The sequence below is a fragment of the Thamnophis elegans genome, chromosome 4, assembly GCF_009769535.1.
Source record: "Thamnophis elegans isolate rThaEle1 chromosome 4, rThaEle1.pri, whole genome shotgun sequence".
In the NCBI taxonomy this organism is placed as follows: domain Eukaryota; kingdom Metazoa; phylum Chordata; class Lepidosauria; order Squamata; family Colubridae; genus Thamnophis; species Thamnophis elegans.
The window spans coordinates 118,586,576-118,606,572 of record NC_045544.1 but is presented as its reverse complement, the minus strand read 5'-3'; the positions used below and the strand labels follow the sequence as shown (position 1 = coordinate 118,606,572).

Sequence of the window (19,997 nt, the reverse complement as noted above, 5' to 3'; positions counted from 1 at the left end):
TTGAAGATGTGGACTTCCTCCCAGAATTCCCCAGCCAGCCAAGCTAACCCATTATTGCAGTCCCAAAACTTGAAGATGGCTGGGGAATTCTGAAAGTTGAAGTCCACATATCTTCAAGACACCAAGGTTGAGAAACATTGGGATATACAAATGTGTAGAATATTCCATTCCAATTCCAATTATCTATCAACCCCAAGAAAAGAGATCTCATGGTCATGATATGGAGCTCAATATGACAACCAGGAGAAAATATGAAACCAAAGCTAGAGGTTGTTATGAGCTGAAGATAATATGTGGGAATTCTTTATAAATCAGTAGCACGTTGGGAATTTTGCATAGCCAGTAGGAGGTAGTGGTTAACAGTGGTCTAAGGCTTAGAAAAGGGACCTTAGGATTCAAATTTCTACTCAACCATGATGCTTCCTCTGGTGGCCTTGGGAAAGTCATATTAATGTTTCTTAAATATTTGGAAAATATCATCATAGAGATGAAACAACCATTACCTTGCCACAGCATGGGCAGGGAAAATTTTAAGACAGGCTGCATCTGTGTTTGGTTAAAGCATCCACAACGCTCTATTTAATCAGAGATCTGCACACTACAAGTAGCCTTTGGTTGTTTAACAACTTTAACAACGTTGTGACAGACTTTAAAAAAGCTACTTACCATCTGAGCTCAAAGTTATGACCATCACCGCCAACCCACCCCCATGGTCACAGGATCACACTTTGGGCATACGGCAGGTGAATCACACCAGTTGCAATGTCCCAAGGTCACATGATTGTGATTCACAACATTTTTTTGTCATTCCTCAGCACTAAATATGTTGCATTTGCTTAACGACCAGATGGTCCATTTATTTAACAACCACCTAATTTACTTAAAGAGACCATACTGACTCAGATTGTCATGAAAATGATCATCAAATTGAATCAGATCACATGGTGACCCGCTTAAAGACTATAACAACCTACAACCAAAACTCTGGGATCAATTGTGGTCATAAGTTGAGGACTCCCTGTCACTGCACTGGAAATATGACATGACAGCCTCTTTTCAAACCTTCTGGTTCAGCCCAGGAAGATCCAGCAATTATTATTGTTTCCTTCTTTAACGACATCTGCTGAAAACCTGAAGAGGACAATTCTTTCAACCTCATCTGTTTTGAGAACAAAGCCACAATTGGGTTAAGTGGCCTGTGATATGGGAAACAATAAGAAAGAAAACACCTCAAGATTGTTGTGTGGGGAGATAGACTCAGTAGGTATCTCTCCCACCCTCCACTGCCCTCTCTGTAGTAAAAATAAAGGTAGATGATAAATAAATAAATAAACTGAAGCTCACTTTTTGCATGTATTCTCTAGCTTTCTGTGCTCCCAAGTTTGATTAACCATCTTGGAGAACTTCTCCAGTTATTTGTAGTTATTCCAATAAAATTATTTCTGAGCAGAACACTTTGCAGCTGAACCATTGGCCACAGTCATGCATTCTGCCAAGCTGTAAACTTTTTAAAAATAAATAAATAAATAAATACATCAGAGAGTTCTAGATTCACGCACTCTGTGAGAATTGAGCCCTGCCAATAAGCGTCTTCTTGGTGTCGCTCATACCTTCAGAATCTGGCCCTCTTGAAATGGGAGCTCCTCTTCGGCAGCATCCCGATTAGGGGACATCGAAACAGGGTCATAGTCAAAAAGAGCCACAAACAGACGTGCTGAGCCCTTGTCGTCTGCTGATTCAATGGAAGGACTCCTCCAAGTTCCTAACCAGGACACAAAAGCAAACCACAATTGGACCGAGCCTGTGCATCAGGACAGAATTCCTAGCCCTGGTGTTGTGCCTGCAAATTTGGAAGGATGGGCTTGATGCTGCAATTTTAACTCCTTCGCGCACCTGATCTTGTAAGGAGGTTTGGAGCCATCCTTGTTCAACTCTTGCTAAAACTGTCCCCCTCCCCCGCTTTAAAACAGCCCTAATGGAAACTGCACCTAACTCACCAATAGTTCCACTGAGAGGTGGGGTCCCTTCTTGGCTTTTTCTCGGAGACCTTCTGCCTCTCTGGACAGGAGACTGGTAAGATGTTGAGTCCAACAACCCAGGATTACCTGTCACCTGAAAGAGAACCCTTGGCAGAATCAGTCCCGTGTTTATTCGCTGACATTTCGGCTACACCCTGCAGCAACAGCACAAAATGCAAAGGGCTAGAATGCAGCATTCCTCTTTTGCGTATGTTTCCAGAAAACACTGACCAAAAGCAAAGCAAATTCCATAGGCTCAGTTTTGCGGTTAAACTGAATCTGTCATTTCCCCCCATTCATTGTGAGATCTGCCGTTTGCCGTGGAACTGAGAAATTCTCATTTCCCTTTGAGTTTTCTATACCTTGAGGGCCACTGGATCTTATCAATGAAGGTTACATGGATATAAATTATTCCTAGACCATACTGATCAGATGGCAGCCTCTTTCTGGAAGGCTTTGCAAATAAAAAGAATGTGAATTTGAGATTTAGAATAAAGGTTATTTAAGTTTGCAGACTTTCTCTAAAAATTAACAGGGAAAAGGAATACTGCATTGGATATTTTCAGCCAGTGATGTCTGATTGATAGCCAATCCCAAAGCAAAATATGACAAAAGCCAATAAGGAGTATCACACAAATGGGCTGTAAGTTTCAAATAAAAACAGAAGCCTCTATTTTGTAAAGCATCAACACAATAAGCAGAATGCAAGCAAGCATAGGAGCAAAGGGTCAAAAGCACAGTCAGAATTGTGGCAAGCTGCTTTAATGACACCAGCTGATGAAGGAAGTGTCTCACAGACCCATGTTTGCACAAGTGGGCCCTCCTTCCAAGCCTGCTCTGGCCTGGCTCCCAAGACAGAAGGACTTTTCTCCCAAGTCCTGTTCCATTCTTCTGGGGCACCATTGGCCTTCTTCCTCCATCCGCAATGTCCAGATGAACGGCTGGGAGATGTGCTCCAATCCGTGCTCTCTCCCTCCCAACTATTGGATCGCTTCAGTTCTCGTCGCCCACTGGATTGGACTGATCCTGACCGGCTGGAGCAGTCACTCCATTCCTCCTCACAATCTGTGGGTGATCCATCAGCCCTCCCATCCGAACTCAACAGGCTCACTGGTGTGGAAGTGATGGTTAAATCCTCTTCCTCGTTTGAATCATATTCAATGTCAATCTCCAAATTCTCTGGCCTGAGGCAGCGAGGGAGGCTTTGCACAGCTTTCTCCCTTTTCTCTTGGGGCATCATTCTCCTTGGAGGAACTTGATCCAGCCTTTGTCCTGCCCAGCTGCAGAGCTTCAAATCATCCTCCATCTCAAGGCTGGTGATCACATTCAAATTCTCTGTGAGGCTCTGCACTCTGTAAAGACCACCTCCGGTGTAGTAGGAATTGCTCCGCAGAGAAACACTGGGCTCGCGGATGTCTCCTTTTCGCTTCCTATGTCCCTGGGATTGGACACGTGTCTTCTCCTTGCAATGACTGGATTTTCTCCATTCCAAAAGAGGAGATCTTGATGGTTTCTTTCGATCATCCCACTGATAGGTTATATCTTCACCATCCCATCTTCCAGAGCAACTGGACGTTTCATTCATACACTCCCCTCTCAACGTCTGTAGAAGGGTCTTTTCAGGTAAGATCAGCTCTGAAAGATTGTGGTTTCTTCTAGACCAAGAACAGGGAGGATCTTGTGCTCTTCTGGTATGATTAGGAAGCTTACTCTGGAAACTTTCCACAGTCTTCTTTTCCAGAGGGATGGAAATAGGTTGGTTTAGGACTGGGTCCCAGCCTTCTTCTTCTTCATCATCATCATCATCAACCTCATCATCATCATCATCTTCCTGTTCTTGCTCCTCCTCCTCTTCAGTCACTTCAGGAATACTAAACAGAGCCTTGCTGCGATTTTTTTGCAATGGCATTTCCAGAATCCGTTCCAAGATTTCTTCATCGCTGTCAGTATCACCAAGATCCAACTGTGCTCCAGACCCAGAAACCAGACCATCAAGGAAGAAGCAAAGAGAGAAAGAGGAATTAGGCATTAAAAGGTGGGTAAACAACACTTACCATCACTCCTGTAGATGGCATTAAATAAGGACTAGACAAATTCACAAAGTTAAAAGTCAATCAATGGCGATGAATGAAGGTAATTAAATAGAAGAGCGATACTCAGAGGAAGATCAATTCTTCAAATTTATTGCTGAACCACAGGTTTTGATTCCATAATTGTGGGCTTCCCTATTGAAAGCAAGATTCTAGTTTTGATAAATCTATTTTCATCTGGCTCCAACGGGGTTCTTTCAATGTGTTGAACCCTGTTAGAATCCATTGCAAAGACCTATGTTGCTAAGCTAAAGAAGCCATTCCTTTACATAGAAAAAAATGTGGGAAAATGGAAATGGGCAAATAAATGGTTGAGCTTCCAGCTGTACATCTGGAACTGGGGTATCTCTTGGTGTTATTACATATCACATGGCTACTCCAATCTACCTGAAATATATTATGCTATTTCCTAGTGTTCCTATCACACACTAAGCTCCATTAACCATTTAAACCCCTTTAAAATCTGAACCATAAGCTATTACTTTTTGGAATTCATCTCCATCAGCTATGGTACCGGAATTATATCTGACAGATTTAAAAGGGGATTAAAGCAAGGGTTGTATCACCAATAGAAAATAGCTGTGAAAGGTAAATGGAACTGCTCATCTTTGAGTACAATATTGGTAATATAGCAGTTTTTGCCCTACTTATGTGTTTTCTAAAGACATCTGGTTGTAGTTGGTGTGAAGAGCATCCTTGATTCAGCCTTCCACATTTTGGTGTTCTCCAGATATGTTGAGGCCGTGATGGCTGGGATAACTGGAAGCTGCAATCTGGATGTATCTAGAAGGCACCAGTTTGACAAAGGCTGAAATATAATCTGAAGGAAGGAGATTTTAGGGAACACCATGAATGCTTTTTGAGAACCCTATGAAAGCTAACTTGACTGATGCAATGAAAGAAAAAGTCCATACATATGTAGAGAAGAATATATGCAATCTTTTCAGATAGAGGTCTATGAGGCCTGGACAAAAACAAAATATTATTGTAGTCTAATTTAATTTAAAAGTATGTTATTTTAATTCAATTAATGAAATGCAGTTAATATAACTGCTCCCTGTGTTCCCTCATTTTATCTCCTCTCTATATTAGTAATAGCACTTAGACTTATATACCGCTTAACGGTGCTTTACAGCCCTCTCTAAGCAGTTTACAGAGTGAGCGTATTTTCCCCAACAACCTGGGTCATTTTACCCACCTCGGATGGAAGGAAGAGTCAACCTTGAGCCTGGTGAGATTCGAACTGCCAAATTGCAGGCAGCCGGAAGTCAGCAGAAGTAGCCTGCAGTACTGCACTCTAACCACTGCGCCACCGTGGCTCTTTAATATTATTTTTATTCAATATTAAATATTTTATTAATATTTGCAGCAATCTTTGGAGATGCCCTGGGTTTGGGGAGTATCAAGAATAAGCAAATGATCTCATGAAGATGTTTGAAGGAGTTGAGCAAATCTGCAACTCCTCCTTAAGAGCATCATAAAGACAGCAAAAATAAGATTACCTTGTCTCCATTCTCTCTGCCGCCATATTCACTTGGATTCCATTTCATTTCCCCTGGTCTACCAGAAACTGGCTTCTCTTCTTCCTCCTCCTTCTCGTCCTCTTCCTCCTCTTCCTCCGTAATATCAGAAAGGTCAGAACCACGATTGTGGTCAGTTAGAAGATTTAATGTCCGATTTCCTGGATCTGATCTTTTCTCTGCTTGCTAGAGAAATTCAAGAGGAAAGGCTTATTAGTGGGGAGGAAAACAAATGTATAATTGGAATGAATAACTGAACTCATTCCCAAATCACAACTTTCATACTGAATGTATATCTTCAAATATGAAATTGCATTTATACTTTAGGTAAAGGTAAGGTTCCCCTCACACATATGTGCTAGTTGTTCCTGACTCTAGGGGGCGGTGCTCATCTCCGTTTCAAAGCTGAAGAACCAGCGCTGTCCCAAGGCGTCTCTCCGTGGACATGTGGCTGGCATGACTCAATGCCAAAAGGTGAGTCCTATTTTCCTATTTGCATTTTTACATGCTTTTGAACTGCTAGGTTGGCAGAAGCTGGGACAAATAATGGGAGCTCACTCCGTTAACACGGCACTAGAGATTCGAACCACTGAACTGCTGACCTTTCTGATTGACAAGCTCAGCATCTTGGTCACTGAGCCACTGCGTTATACTTTGGGTGATGTTAATTTTAAAACTGATCTGGGTGTTTTCAGAGGTATCTGCAAGGTATGGTAAAAAAAAAAAAAAAAAAGCCAAGATGGTAGCTGTAATAGCACAAGAGAGTTTTGGCCACATTTTGACTTTTTTTTCAATGTAGCCCAGTATAGCCTCCGGGTATAGCCTTTGATGTTTTGGAATGTATTATTTAAAGCAATTTTATTTTGTTTTTTAGCCAAAAGTTTCCCCAGAAGTCAGAAAAGGGCTTAAATCCTGGCTGATTTAGTTTTTAGCAGGCCTCAGACAGGAAATATTACAAACTGTTAATATAAACAATCATTATGTCTGCACATTCACTCCCTTGCACGAAGACCAAAGGGCTTTGCGGTTTGTAAGAAGTTACGGATCATTAGGTTTTCTAAACCAAAGAGGCCTTTGATCAATGAATACCGACCTCTCTTCTGATCCTGGGCACCAGCTGAGAAGAGTCATCTCTGGAGCCTTCTTTCAACGGCTTCATCCTCCCTGAATCAACTAAAGATTCTGGAGTTTGTCCTTCACTTTGGCCCACCTCCCCAGTGGCGCTGTCTTCTTCCTTGGAAGGTCTGTCCATGGGGGGTTCCAGGGAACTCTGGCTGTTATCTGGCTCTCTTTCTGGTGGGGCATTTGTCCCCTGTTCTGCCGAGCAGCTTTCAAAGGTCTCCAGGCTATTAGCACCACTGTCTGAAATGCGTGGCTCCTGTTTTGTCACAGTGAGCAGCAGTTCCTGGGAGTACATTGTTGCAGAGAGATGTTATATTAATATAACTTAATTATTAATATCTCTTAATATTATAATAATATTGTCAGGTTTCCGAAAGATGCCCTAATTGATTCATGAGTCTCGAGCAAAATTTCAAAAGAAAAACTAGTCATTTATTAGGGGCAAGATCTTTTTGCAGTCAGGTCTTAGCCTTAGTTGAATTATAGCTGAACTTTACTCCTGTTCCTTCCCTTCCCTCAGTCTGTGTCATAAATCACATTCCCCAATGAGGTGCCCCCCTCCCAAGCCTGCTGCGGTAATCTGAGATCCAACTCTAGCTGAAAGGATGCATGGAATGCGCTTCCCCCTTTCCTCACTGTGGCAACTCTATGAGTTGACAAATATCTCTTAATTATTAATATCTTAATATTATAATAATAGCTCTTAATTATTAATATCTCTTAATATTATGATCATACAGATATTAAATGTAAAATTAACAGTTGTGTTCTTTTTCTAATTAGGAAGGAGAAATATATGAGTTATAAGAGAACATATCTCATCTAGGGATTGGTAAAAGTTGATGCTGCACTATTGCTTGGCTTTTAGAGTTTAATAAACTATGCTTATTAAAACATAGTGTGAATGAAAATAGTATCACAAAGGCGCACTTTTTTTTCAAGAGGGAAACTGGCTTTCTGCAAGGACTATACATCCTTCCATTCCCCACCATCCAGTGAGAGCTGAAGAAGCTTCTTGGATGAGAAGTGAAACATCTTCAAAGAAAAAAACAGAAAGTCCAGTTGGCGCTTGAAAAAAAGCATCTTTGAGACAACCAAAGACTGAGAATCTCCATAGACGATCACAATTGTGCATAAAATCCTCTAAAATTCATACTAATAGACCTTTGGGTGTCTTCTGCTTAACTGTGGTTTTGCGGAAGAAGTTAAACTGATTGCTGTTGCTTCATGATATACATTATCGATTGTGACTTCAATAGGTGTTGGTGAAACAAGATACCTAGCTTTATTGCTCTGTTCAATACAAGACATATTCAAGAAAAGGGGCTGCATTTAAAAAAAAAAATCCTAACAAATGAGGTAATATATAAAGGCAGCTTAGGCGGACACCTGCCTGAGTCACGGGAATATAAGAAAGAGAATACAGCACAATCACATTTGTATGATTTCACTATTATAACTGATCTTAAAACAAATAGTTTAAGCCTTCTAGTGGATCGGGTTTCCTGATCTGGTTTATCTAAGTGGGACTAACAGTTGGTTAGTTGAAAAAAGCTGGGTTCATATATGACTGTAAACTATGTTTGGGTTTATTATTATTTATTTAAACGTATTGATCACCCAACTGCAACAGACCTGGAGTGGCATGCAAAACTAGGGGGGGGGGACCACTGAAACAGCTCAAAAAATAAATCCCTTGCTTTGGGGAACCAGATCTTGACTTCTAAATCATGTTTTTCTGCTTTGTAAATTATGGTTTATGTGGGTTAAGAGAAATCACGATGAAATTGAGGCTTAATGCAATCTTTAAACTGAGCTAAACTAATTCCTCACCAACTTCATGGCTGAAGAAAACTTAATTTCAGACATTCCCTTTCAAAACCCAATGCTTTGTCCATTACTGGTAGTACAGTAGATATTATAGCACAGGTGTCAAACTTGCAGCATCACGTTGCTGTTGCACGATATTTCGCAACATTTTCCCCCTTTGCAGAGCTGGAGTGGGTGTGGCTTATGCATGAGGCATCTGGCCTGCGGGCCACCTGTTTGACACCCCTGTATTATAGCAAGAAGTTTATTTCAGCGTTCATGAATTCCTCCCCATTCTCCAATCCGACCTACTGTATCTACTAAGAAGGAAGGAATCAAACATTTACCTGGATGTCTTCTCCAGATTCCTCCTCCTTGAGCACAGTCAGGTCTCCCTTCACCACACTGCCTGCAGAAGCCAGAAGATAATTCTCTTCGTCTCTTGGAAGAGTTCCAAGTTCTGGCGACGCAGCCTGCACCATTGGTGTCAAGGGATCCTTGACACTGGAGGATGTCTCTGAATGCACATGATCCCCAGATTTTTCACTGGTAATAGTGGACTGCACGGTGAGTTTGGCAACTGAGTTCTTAGTGGCAGAAGGCAGTTCTTCCCCTGGAACCTGAGACGTTCGTGTGACAACAAGAGCCTGTGCTTCCCCACCCAGAAGCCGGGAGGGGTGACAGTGAAATTGAGATTCAGAAGAGCAGTCTACTTGTTCCAACAACGCCGAGGGGATCTGAGCTGGCACAGAATCCACCGATTCTCCATAAAGAGACACAGTTCTTACAGTCACTTCCTGACAGAGCTGGAGGATCTGCAGCTGGGAAATCTCAATTAGGACACTACCAGCTGTTGGAGAGGTAACTTCCATCACCTGAAATAAGAGTAATTAACTTGAATAAGTAGGAAGATAGATAGCATCTTCTGCAAAAGAAAGGAGGGTAGGTATTGTGGCCTGCCTGTGGCCAGTATAGTTGGCAGCAGTCGGACAGTGAGGAGGTTGGGGCCAGTCCTGGAGGCCAGACGTGGGGGCTGAGGAAAGCTCAGACGAGGGTTCTGTATCAGAGGCAGAGAGGGAGCTAAGACAGCAGTGAGACAGAGGAACAGCTGGAGGCTGTTCCCAGTATGCTCATGCACAGAGCTGCCAGAAGACAAAAACAACTAAGAAAGCAGGGTCGACTTGGGAGTAAAGCCACACCTTGGAGGTGATTTGCCCCTCCTATAGGAAACAAAAGAGGAGCGAATGGGGAGTGGGCCTTTGCAGGAAACAATTCACTCCTTTGGTCGTTTCAAGAGTGGAAAGCTGTTTGTGACCATAAGAAACTCTGTGCTAAGTGTTGCCTTGCCCTGCATTGGGAAACTAGTTATCTGGCAGCTCTCCAAGTGAGATAAGGTTCCTGTTGATAAATATTCCTCTGAAAAAGGCTGTTTGCCAAGCCCTGCTGTCTGTGAATGAAAGTAATTCACGGTCATGTAAATAAAAGGGCTTTTGCCAGGACCAAGACTCTGCTTCATGCTTTTTAAGGAAGCCTGGGTCAGAACAATAGGATTGTTCATTCTTAGTGATGAACAAGCAAGGAGGATCTCTTTAAGTACCGTAGAAAGATGGGGGATGGTAAAATGGCAGTGTGTAAATGGACGCATGCAATGAAAATGAGGATGGTTTATAAGGATAGAAGACTGGAGAGATATAGCCAGTGGTATTGGTGTAAACTAAAATTAAACTTTTTTTTTAAACTCCTGTCTTTAATTATTTCTGTTCACTACTTCTCTGGGTGTTTTGTACTTTACATGATTTCTCTAACCCCCAAAAGCAACAGTACAAAGATCTTTAAGCGAAACGGTGAGCCTTTTAATAAAGCATTAGTGTATAAGACAAACCATCAGAGCTATCTATTCTGTGGGCTAAAAGAATGTACAACGAAGAACTCTATGAACAGTCCTTGACTTACAACCATTCATTTAGTGACCGTTTGAAGTTATGACTCAGCGGAAAAAAGTGATTTACAACCAGTCCCCACACAGCCAATACAGCACCTCCACAATCACAACTGCAAAACAGGCATGGATAGAAGCATGTATTAGGATTCTTGCAGCCTCCCAGGGTCACGTGATCCCTTCCAGCTCCATTCTGATTGATTGATTGATTGATTGATTGATTGATTCTGATTGACTGTCATTTGTGATCTTCCCAGACCACTTATGACAAGCAAAGTCAACTGGGGCAGCCACTTAACAACCATGAGATTCTCTTAACAACCGTGGGAGAAAAGGTCATAAAAGCAGTCACGTGATGATTCACTTAATGACTGTCTTGATTAGCGATGGGAGTTTTGGTTCCAATTGTGGTTGTAAGTTAAGGACTACCTATATTCAGAATCAAATTGAATAGATAAAGAATGATGGATTGAAGTGTAAGGTGGGAAGATACATGTTTTAAATCTTACAGCATAAAAAGAATATCAAACTGAGTGCTGGAGAAAATCCTGCCGCTATTAGATTCTATTACCTCCATGCTCAGTTTATTTCTCCATGTCTTATCATGGGTAAAAATGATACTGTCCTAATTTTCTTTCAGCCACGCCCAAAAAGAACTTGGTACCTTTTGTCCATCAGCATACACTGCGTAGCCGGTGACGCGCACTCCATTGGATGATCCTTCAGCATCAATGGTGACTGGCAACCAGCTGATGACCAGAATACCAGATGTGGGGCCGGGATCCACTCGGACATCCAGCGGAGCATCTGGAGACCCTGAGAAAGAGTCATTGGCTATTTCTTCTGCAAAAACAGCAGAATGGCAAAATCGATTTGGTTCAAAAAGATTATAGGAAGCTTGACCCAAAGTCCCTAAGACTACAGAAAAGAATAGCTCTCGGGGTAACAGAATAACAAAATTGGAAGGGACTTGGATGTCTTCTAGTCCAACCCCCTGCTCAAGCAGAGGTCCCTGTGAAAGGAGGGGAAAAGGAGGCTAAAGAAAAGGAGCTTATAGGGAGGATATTGAAGGGATGGAAACAAGAGTGTTTTTAGTAGTCTTTCAAGTAATGGACTTCAGCCCCCGAAGCAGCTTTTAGAGCTTTAAACAAAATATTTCCATCTAATCACTTGCCAATTGCAATTAGTGCCTGGATCTCAGGAATCATTACTTCAAAGCAATGAACATGATAAACATGTTCAAGGTTTGATCCTCAGTATCCTTATAGCAGAAGCCATAAACAGGATTATAGTTACAGCCAGAAATTTAGCAGCAAGCAGATTTACAAATCTGCAAATCAATAGAACACAAGAAAACTGCTCAATCTATGAATAGCACAAAACTGAGGTCATCAACGGGGTGCTTTTATGGGTCCCCTCCTTTAGAATTGTGTTGTTGTTGTTAGTCCAACCTACCAAAAGCAACTCCATGGGAGACGAAGCCGGAATGCAGATCAAAATAGGCAAGAAACTGATGAGAGAGCCTCTATCCAATCAAGATGAGTTCAAATTGCCAGGATTAGATGGTTTACATCATAGGAGTCTGAAGGAGAGCTGGCAGATGTGATCTCAGAACCATTGAACAGTGATAATGCCACTTTATACTCAGGGTGGGCTTCAAAAATTTCAGCAATGGTTTCTCTGCCCGGTTGCTGGGTGGGCGTGGCCTAGTCGGTCTCTGCACTACAGCGGGGGGGGGGGGGGTCTTTTCAACTTCCCCAGGCTTTGGAGGCTTTCCTCAAACCTCCAGGAGTGCGAAAACTGCCTCCCTCATAAGTCTGTTTCTGGCCTTCCAGAACTTCTGGCAGGCCCGTTTTCCCCCTCCCCAAGCCTCCACATGTGCCCTGCACTTACCTCACATCTAAAACCGGCCGTGTTGAGGCTCCTGAAAGGGGAGGGGCAGGTTGGATGGTGGGCAGGGACAGCCAGGGGTGGGATTTGGAGGGTCTCCGAATTGGCTGTAACATTAGCTATGGGTTCTCCCGAACACGGGGGAACCCATAGCAGCCCACCCCTGCTTATACTGCATTAGTGAGGCCACAGTTGGAATACTGTGTCCAGTTTTCCAGAATCTCTAAAAGCTTCACTTACCTGCTGAAGATGTCGTGAACTGGATCTCTGTGGACAAGACCTGCTCTTCCACCTCTGGAAACGTTTTCCAGAAAGTCTGTTGAGGCTGGATTTCGACTGTGGCAATGTAGGAAGTGTTTGGATTCAGATTGTGAAAAGTGTACCAATATATTCCAGCCTTCACTATATCACATGCTCCCCCATTGAGGTATATGGTATGTGGGAAGTTGCTGTTGCTTGACATCCAGGAGAGCTCCACGGAAGTGGCCTTGACACTCCGCACTTGGAGCTGGCTTGGAGCTAAGACAAAACCACATCCCACCAGGAACGTGCACTGCAGTCTGTCTGAGCTCCCCTTCTCAGAAACACTCTGTATGGAGACACGATAGGCTTTTGTTTTCAAGTCCAGTCTGTCGATCATGGCCTTCATCTGGGAACTGGCCTTCACATTTTCCCGGAGTTCAGCATCTACAAACACATTGTAGCTCTGGACATCCAAGCAGCTTCCACTAGGCACCAGTGGTGGATCCCATGTCACCAAGAGGCTAGAGGCAAACTGTTTGATTAGAGTCACCTTTCTGGGATAAGGCACTGCAATGGAAATACCTCCTTCTCCTTGGTCCCCTTCTAGCCTAGAGGGAGCTGTGCTGGCATTGAGCTCCTCCAGTGAATAATCACTTCTCTCTCCACTGCTGATGCTTATGCTGAGAAAACTCCGCTCAAGAGGGGAGCTTTGGGAGAGATCATGGAGTTCCTGAGGCAAGAAAGTAACCAGGTCATCATCTGCAAGTCGCTCCACAAAGTTGGAAGGGACAAGGCCTCTCCGGCCATCCATCAGCTCCCCTGAAGATGAATTTAACAACACGAGAGATCAGAAGACCTGTGGCCTCAGATGAAATCACTCTAACCCCCCAGCATCCTTTTATGTAGTGTATACATAACTATGTGGTATATTTAGAGGTGGTGAACTTTTAAAAGTGGAATGCAATGACATTTCATTTTAATGTATGACAATTAGTGTACATTCAAATGACAATAAAGTTCTATTCTGTTCTGTCCTGTCCTATCCTATCCTACCCTACCCAATCCTCCCTATCCTACTCTACTGTACACTACCCTATCCTACCCTACTGTACCCTACCCTACTGTATTCTATTCTATTCAACACAGACCATTTAAAATATATTTCCAAAACATTTATCCTGATTTAGAGATGTCTCCCCTCTGCAAGATATTGTTTATGATTGGAAAAACAGGAAGACTGGATCTTTAAGGTGATCTAACCAGACTTTAAGTTCTTATATTTCTGGTTGTTGAAGAATATCCATAAATTACAGCCCAGCATATAGAGATATTAAAAATATATGATTGGTAAATACCGTAGGACTAGGATTGACAGGCCCAAAGTTATCCCGTGACTTCCATGACTGTAGTTGGACTACAGTGTGGATCTCCCTACTCCAAGTGACATCTTAATCACTATACCACATCAGGTCTCTTTCATTGTGCTGATTTTATTACTGTAAGCAGCTCAGATGCAGCTGAGGCTTACAGTAAGTAAAACTGATATTTAAAATTTTTCCTTACAGTATGATTAATTAAAAAAATTAATAGTAACATTGAATTGAACTGAAAAACTAATCTGAAAAGGAAAATAGAATAATTTTAACTGTAAAATCTTTGAAAAGTCAGTTTTCTTACTTTTTTACATTCAAGGTTTCTACAGGGTATAAGAAAACCATTGGTTATATGATCATCTCCTATTCTTCGGATTAGCCCATCTCCTGCTGATGGCTGAATTCCTGTTAAAAACACCTGACCTCCCAGTTTTTTATTAGCAATAATAATATTAACAAAATTTAAATCTATGAAAGACTTCCACTCCCATATACAAGACTATTTTGATATGTTGTTCTATACTTTACAACTCCATTTTTTCATGCATCTTACAGCATACCTTCAAAAAAGCCATCTTCATCCATTTCTCCATAAACGTAAATATACTCGCCAGCTGTAAGTGGTAATTCAGCCTCAGGATTCTCATTGGGGCCATCAAAAGGATTGTAACTGAAATGAATGTAAGAACAACTTTTTGAAATCTGATAGGCCAAGAAGAGATTTGTCCACCATCTGAATCTGCTTTTTAAGTAAGGATGGCAGGGAAATTGTCTGCAAAGGTATACAGAGGCAAATAGGACATGCAAAATTCAATACCAAAGATGAAGAGTTTTTTTCCATATGATCCTGCAGTATTGCTTTGGGGTTTCCATTCTATGCAATCTCTCTTGTAATTGTCTATGGAGATTCTCAGGCATCTGGGTCATGGTTGTCCCAAAGGGGCTTTTTCAAAAGGCAACTGGACTGTCTCTGTTTTTGCTTGAAGAACTGAAGAAGAACTGAAGAAGTTTCTTGGATGAGAAGTGAAACGTCTTCAAGCAAAAACAAAGAAAGTCCAGTTGCCTTTTGAAAAAGCACCTCTGGGTCTCTCTTGTAATGTTCATTTTAAATTAAGGGAATATCTAACATTAATTTCAAAAATGAGAGTTTGTGCAGATTGCTTTACAGTTCCATTGCAACTCATTTGTATTTTTTTCTCCTTTCACAATTACTTCTGTACAGCTATATATTTAAAAAATCCTAAACCTAAATTAAAAGCGCAGACTTGGTGGACCTATATACAGTATATGGGTTCCTGAGATTATTTTTGTGCAGGATTTAATAATTGAAGTGTATATGTTTGTGCAGTGATAAAAATATTACAGGTTAGGAATCTAGGCTGGTTTATCGTGCTATGTTACTGATGAGAATTGTGATTCTGAAAAGAGGAGAAAACACTAAGTGACAAAACTGAAATTTAAGACAAACTCTGCATGGAAGAGTTTTGCACAAAATGTGAAAATGAAAATGGAGACAAAAGGAGAATTCCAAACACACCTTCAGAAAGAAGGTTAGATTTCCAAAAATTTGACAACCTTATGATTGCCAGATTAATACCTAAACCAAATTCCTATAAATGTGTTGTGAGTTAGAGAGCAGCAGATATGAAAATTTCTTCTGAAGCATTTTCTGGTCTGTCGTCCCTCTTTATTATTCACAGAGTGGCCACAGTGCTCCAGCTCAAAACAAAACAACAAAGATCTAAGTGAAGAATGAAAAAAAGCAGCTATTCTCTGCTGCATGAGAATACGTAAATCTTATCCGCTAATCTCCTACATATTTCAGTTTCTACAATCCAAGATGAAGTCTGCCAATATGAATCTGCAGATCAAATACCTCCGATGTCATTAGAACGTAAACTGAATGATATTTTGAACTGAATGGATGACATTCCCATAATCATTGACCAATATGATCTGGATGACATTCATTCCTGCTTTGAAATAAACCTGGTGAATAGGAAAAACTTGAGAAAAAACAAGCATGCATATCCCTTCCTCCATGTTAACTTCTTTAAGGGTAAAACATTACACATAATAGAGATGATAGATAGATAGATAGATAGATAGATAGATAGATAGATAGATAGATAATAAATAAATAAGAAGCTAAAGAGAGGAGGTAAGAGGAAAGGAAGCCTAATTAAAGCTATAATATAACATTTACGTCACATTCCTATGCTTTTTTTCTATTTTGCAAACCATTCTTGTCTCCATCATTTCCATATATTTCTTTTTTCTTATAATTCTGTCATCTTTCTGTTTTTGAGGATTTCATCAATTCCATCAACAGTGACATCATCCACTTCCCATTCTTCACTTTCTTCATCTATTTTGTAATTCACTCTTCATTCTCTTGATATGACTAAGCCACCTCAATATATAACATCATTTCATATTAGACGCTCATTTTTATATTCAGTCCATACTGATTCAACAGCTATTTGAACTCTGTGCTTGTTTTATCAATTCTTAATTAACACATTTTCTCCATCCATTTTTGAAGACATTCTATCAAGATACACAAATTCATCCACTTAGTCTTATTCTTAGCATAGCCAGAGTCTCTCTTCCCATGTATAACTTGCAATGTTCATTTCCTTTCCTTACCAAATGCAACTCCAACAGTCTCTAGATGCAATAATTTTCCCGTTACATCAATAAAATCTAACATTTGCTACATGTCATTTTCATTCTTAATAGCTAATGTATCAGTTGGTTTCTTTGTACAACCCTACCTATATCGAGCCAAGAAGACCTGAAGTTTTACTGGATCATGGTTTTCCTGCTCAGGTACCAATGAGATGCTGTCAACGTCCAATTCCTCCATTTCACTGGCTGTATCCACCTAAGGAGACGTAGAAAATGATGAAATGGCTGTAATTGCAGAAGGCAAATAAAGGCTTAACGGCAAACTTCATTTTAAACTTGAACTGTTCGTTTTAACGATTCAACATGTTGTAAAAACTCAACCCACTCGGTTATTTTACAGCTCAGTGTATTATGCAAACCTAGAATACAGTCAAGTAATTTCATTTCTGATATTTTTCTGCCAGTAAGCAAAATCTTTCTTATCCAAACCTCTCTTCTCTAGAGATATGCTGCTGAGTTGGGTGATAGTTTTTTTTTAAAAAAACCCAATAATAATTGTGTTTTAATTAGGCTGTAAATTTTTAAATTTGCTTTTTAATTAGACCTTTTGTTTTTTATTTATTTTAATTTATTTGATTCAGGTGCTGCCCAATTCCAAAACAACTCTAGGTGGCTCACAACAATTTTTGTCATTATTGCTGAAGATACTATTTATTATGTTGGTACGGTAGACCACATAGATGGAATAAATACACAATAAATAGATACATTATAATAAATTGATCCAACCCCTGCCATATTTTCTCCAGTTTAATATAACTCTCAGAATATTCCAGTTGGACCCTTATTGTTTATTTGCTAACTCACTGCTCCCTTAATTATTTTCCCTTTCCAGAGAAACAAGCACTTGGTTAATAATGTTAGTAGCTGAAAGAACACTCCTGATTTTGGTGAAAGTTGAGCCCCTGGTGATCATTGTGATCTGGGCTTGCAACTCTGCTGTTTCCATGGATGGGGAATTTCCATTTCCTAGCAGATGTTCTCTCCAAAATAGAGGAGCCATGGGGGAGCAGCAGGGAGATGAACAATTAAGCACTGAGGTTTTGTATGTCCCGCAAAAGAGGAGGGCTTTACAGGTAGTCCTTACTCACTTAGTGACCATTTGACATTATGATAACCCACCCACCCCCCTTAAATGTACTGATGACCCGGTTCTGGAGTTCTAATGGTCGTGCGCCCCCCTGTGGTCACATAGCCACATTTCAGACACTTGGCTACTGGCTCATCTTTACAACACATTGCAGCATCTTGGGGTCACCCAGCCTGATTTATGATATTTCCAGCAAAAAAATGCCAAATTGACTTGCTTAATGACCACGGCATTGTCAACCACTGCAAAAAAGGGCATAAAATCAGGTCAGTCACATGGGTGAGTCAACTTACAACTGTCACAATTTACCACAGAAATACCGGACTCCATTACTTTCATAAGTTGAGGCCTTCATATATTTGTTGAGATCATTGTTTTTCAATCCTGGGCACTTGAAGATATGTGGACTTCAATTCCCAGAATTCTAGAAGTTCAAGTCCACTCATCTTAAAGTCGCCAAGATGAGAGTCACTGATCTAGTCACTATCTCTTTGAGTAAAAGTGCAAAAGGACAAAGCACCGACAATGGGGAAAATACATCCAAGGGTTTGACAGTTTGCTATGTCAATTCATCCCCTTCAGAAGAGAATGGAGATTTTTCTCTCTAATCTGCTCAGAAGGAAACAGAAGGTTAGAGCTTGTTGTTAATTATTTTTGTCTAGGTTTTCTCTTATTCATTTATCTGGGCTTATATGCTGGGATATAGAATAGAATAGAATAGAATAGAATAGAATAGAATAGAATAGAATAGAGGAGTGGAGTAGAGTAGAGTAGAGTAAAGTTGGAAGGGACCTTGGAGGTCTTCTAGTCCAGCCCACTGCTTAGGCAGGAAACCCCACTTCAGACAAATGGTTATGTAACATTTTCTTAAAAACCTAGATAGGATATAGGTTTGCAAATGGTCAAAACACCACAGATCAACCTCATGTGTCTTTTGTAAAAGGGTTGAGAGATGGCTCAACCACCTCTTGTGTTCAAAAATCAAAAGCTGGCCATTCCTCACACATCCATTACTGACCTCGGGAGTGGGGCAGGATTTGGGGCTGTTGTTGTGCATGGACTCAGATCTGGAAGAGCTGGACTGGGCTTCCAATTTCTTGATTGCTTTTTTTGAGGCAACTGGGGGACTGCTTGTGTCTGGACTTCGGGCCACAGGAGACACCACAGGCCGAAGTGCCACTGGGGAGAACCTTTCCACCTCTTCATCTTGAACTTTTCTACTGCTCCGTGGAGAAACAGGAACAATTTCTGGATCTAAAACCAAACATAGTACATCACGCTAGGCAGGGAGGAGAAGCGAAGCTGTAGAGTTGACAGAACATTCAGGTTTCATTACAGAAAAGAACCATAATGCTAATATACAACAGCAACTTTCCCTTTTTGAAATACAGGTAGTCCTTGACTTACAAGCATTTCTTTAGTGGCCTTTCAAAGTTACAACAGCACTGAAAAAAGTGGTTTCTGACTATTTCTCACATGACCCTTGCACCATCCCCATAATCAAGGGATCAAAATTTGGACACTTGGCAACTGGCATGTATTTACGATAGTTGCAATGTCCTAGACCTCGGGTCATGTGATCACTTGTTTTGACTTTGTGACAAGCAAGGGAAATTCACTTAACAATTGTGTGACCAACTTAACAATTGCGGTGATTTGCTTAACACCTATGGCAGGAAAGGTCATAAAATGGCCTTTCTTGCTTAGCAGTGGAAATGTTGGGCTCCATTGTGGTCATAAGTCAAGGACTACCTGAATAAAATTTGAATAAACCTTTCTTTCTCCCCTCACCCTTCTCAACGCACACACACAGTATACACACCTTTTTATTCCTCTTCAGAAGTTTCTATCTAAAAAGAACCTTAAATTGACTGCATGGATTTAAGTCTACTGTATAGACACAGAGGCGGCTGGATGTTTTGAAAAATGTAGACTCTCCAATTTATCCAGACCATCCTTAATAAACAATCCAAGGACTTCATGGCTACTAAAATTTTTGGTTAAGAAAAGTCAATCCCATGACCTTTAAAATACTGCAGTCCTTGAGTGAGAAATTACCAGCGTGGGGTAAACACAGAGAAAACGTTCACGGTGGAACAAGAAACAAATGAAGCTATTTAAAGCTCCACTTGAGTCCATATGAAATGCCTTTAGCAAAGATCTCCTGTTCCGTGTCCGAATGAGTCACAGTTCTGGGTGTTTTTCCTTCCAA

The 19,997-nt window shown here is 40.9% G+C and overlaps 1 protein-coding gene across 1 annotated transcript in view; it reads right to left on the bottom strand.

The window, feature by feature from the left end:
* Window positions 1-19,997, bottom strand: part of TSPOAP1 (TSPO associated protein 1) — an 82,095-nt gene that overhangs the window by 14,026 nt on the left and 48,072 nt on the right. The window contains exons 14-25 of the mRNA XM_032216107.1: window positions 18,804-18,964; window positions 16,782-16,891; window positions 14,565-14,674; window positions 12,629-13,450; window positions 11,163-11,314; window positions 8,907-9,434; window positions 6,839-7,033; window positions 5,611-5,814; window positions 3,850-3,981; window positions 3,130-3,750; window positions 1,998-2,112; window positions 1,611-1,762 (exon numbers count right to left, since the gene is read on the bottom strand). Of these exons, the coding sequence (XP_032071998.1) occupies window positions 1,611-1,762; window positions 1,998-2,112; window positions 3,130-3,750; window positions 3,850-3,981; window positions 5,611-5,814; window positions 6,839-7,033; window positions 8,907-9,434; window positions 11,163-11,314; window positions 12,629-13,450; window positions 14,565-14,674; window positions 16,782-16,891; window positions 18,804-18,964 (3,302 nt within the window). The remainder of the gene's footprint in view (window positions 1-1,610; window positions 1,763-1,997; window positions 2,113-3,129; window positions 3,751-3,849; window positions 3,982-5,610; window positions 5,815-6,838; window positions 7,034-8,906; window positions 9,435-11,162; window positions 11,315-12,628; window positions 13,451-14,564; window positions 14,675-16,781; window positions 16,892-18,803; window positions 18,965-19,997) is intronic.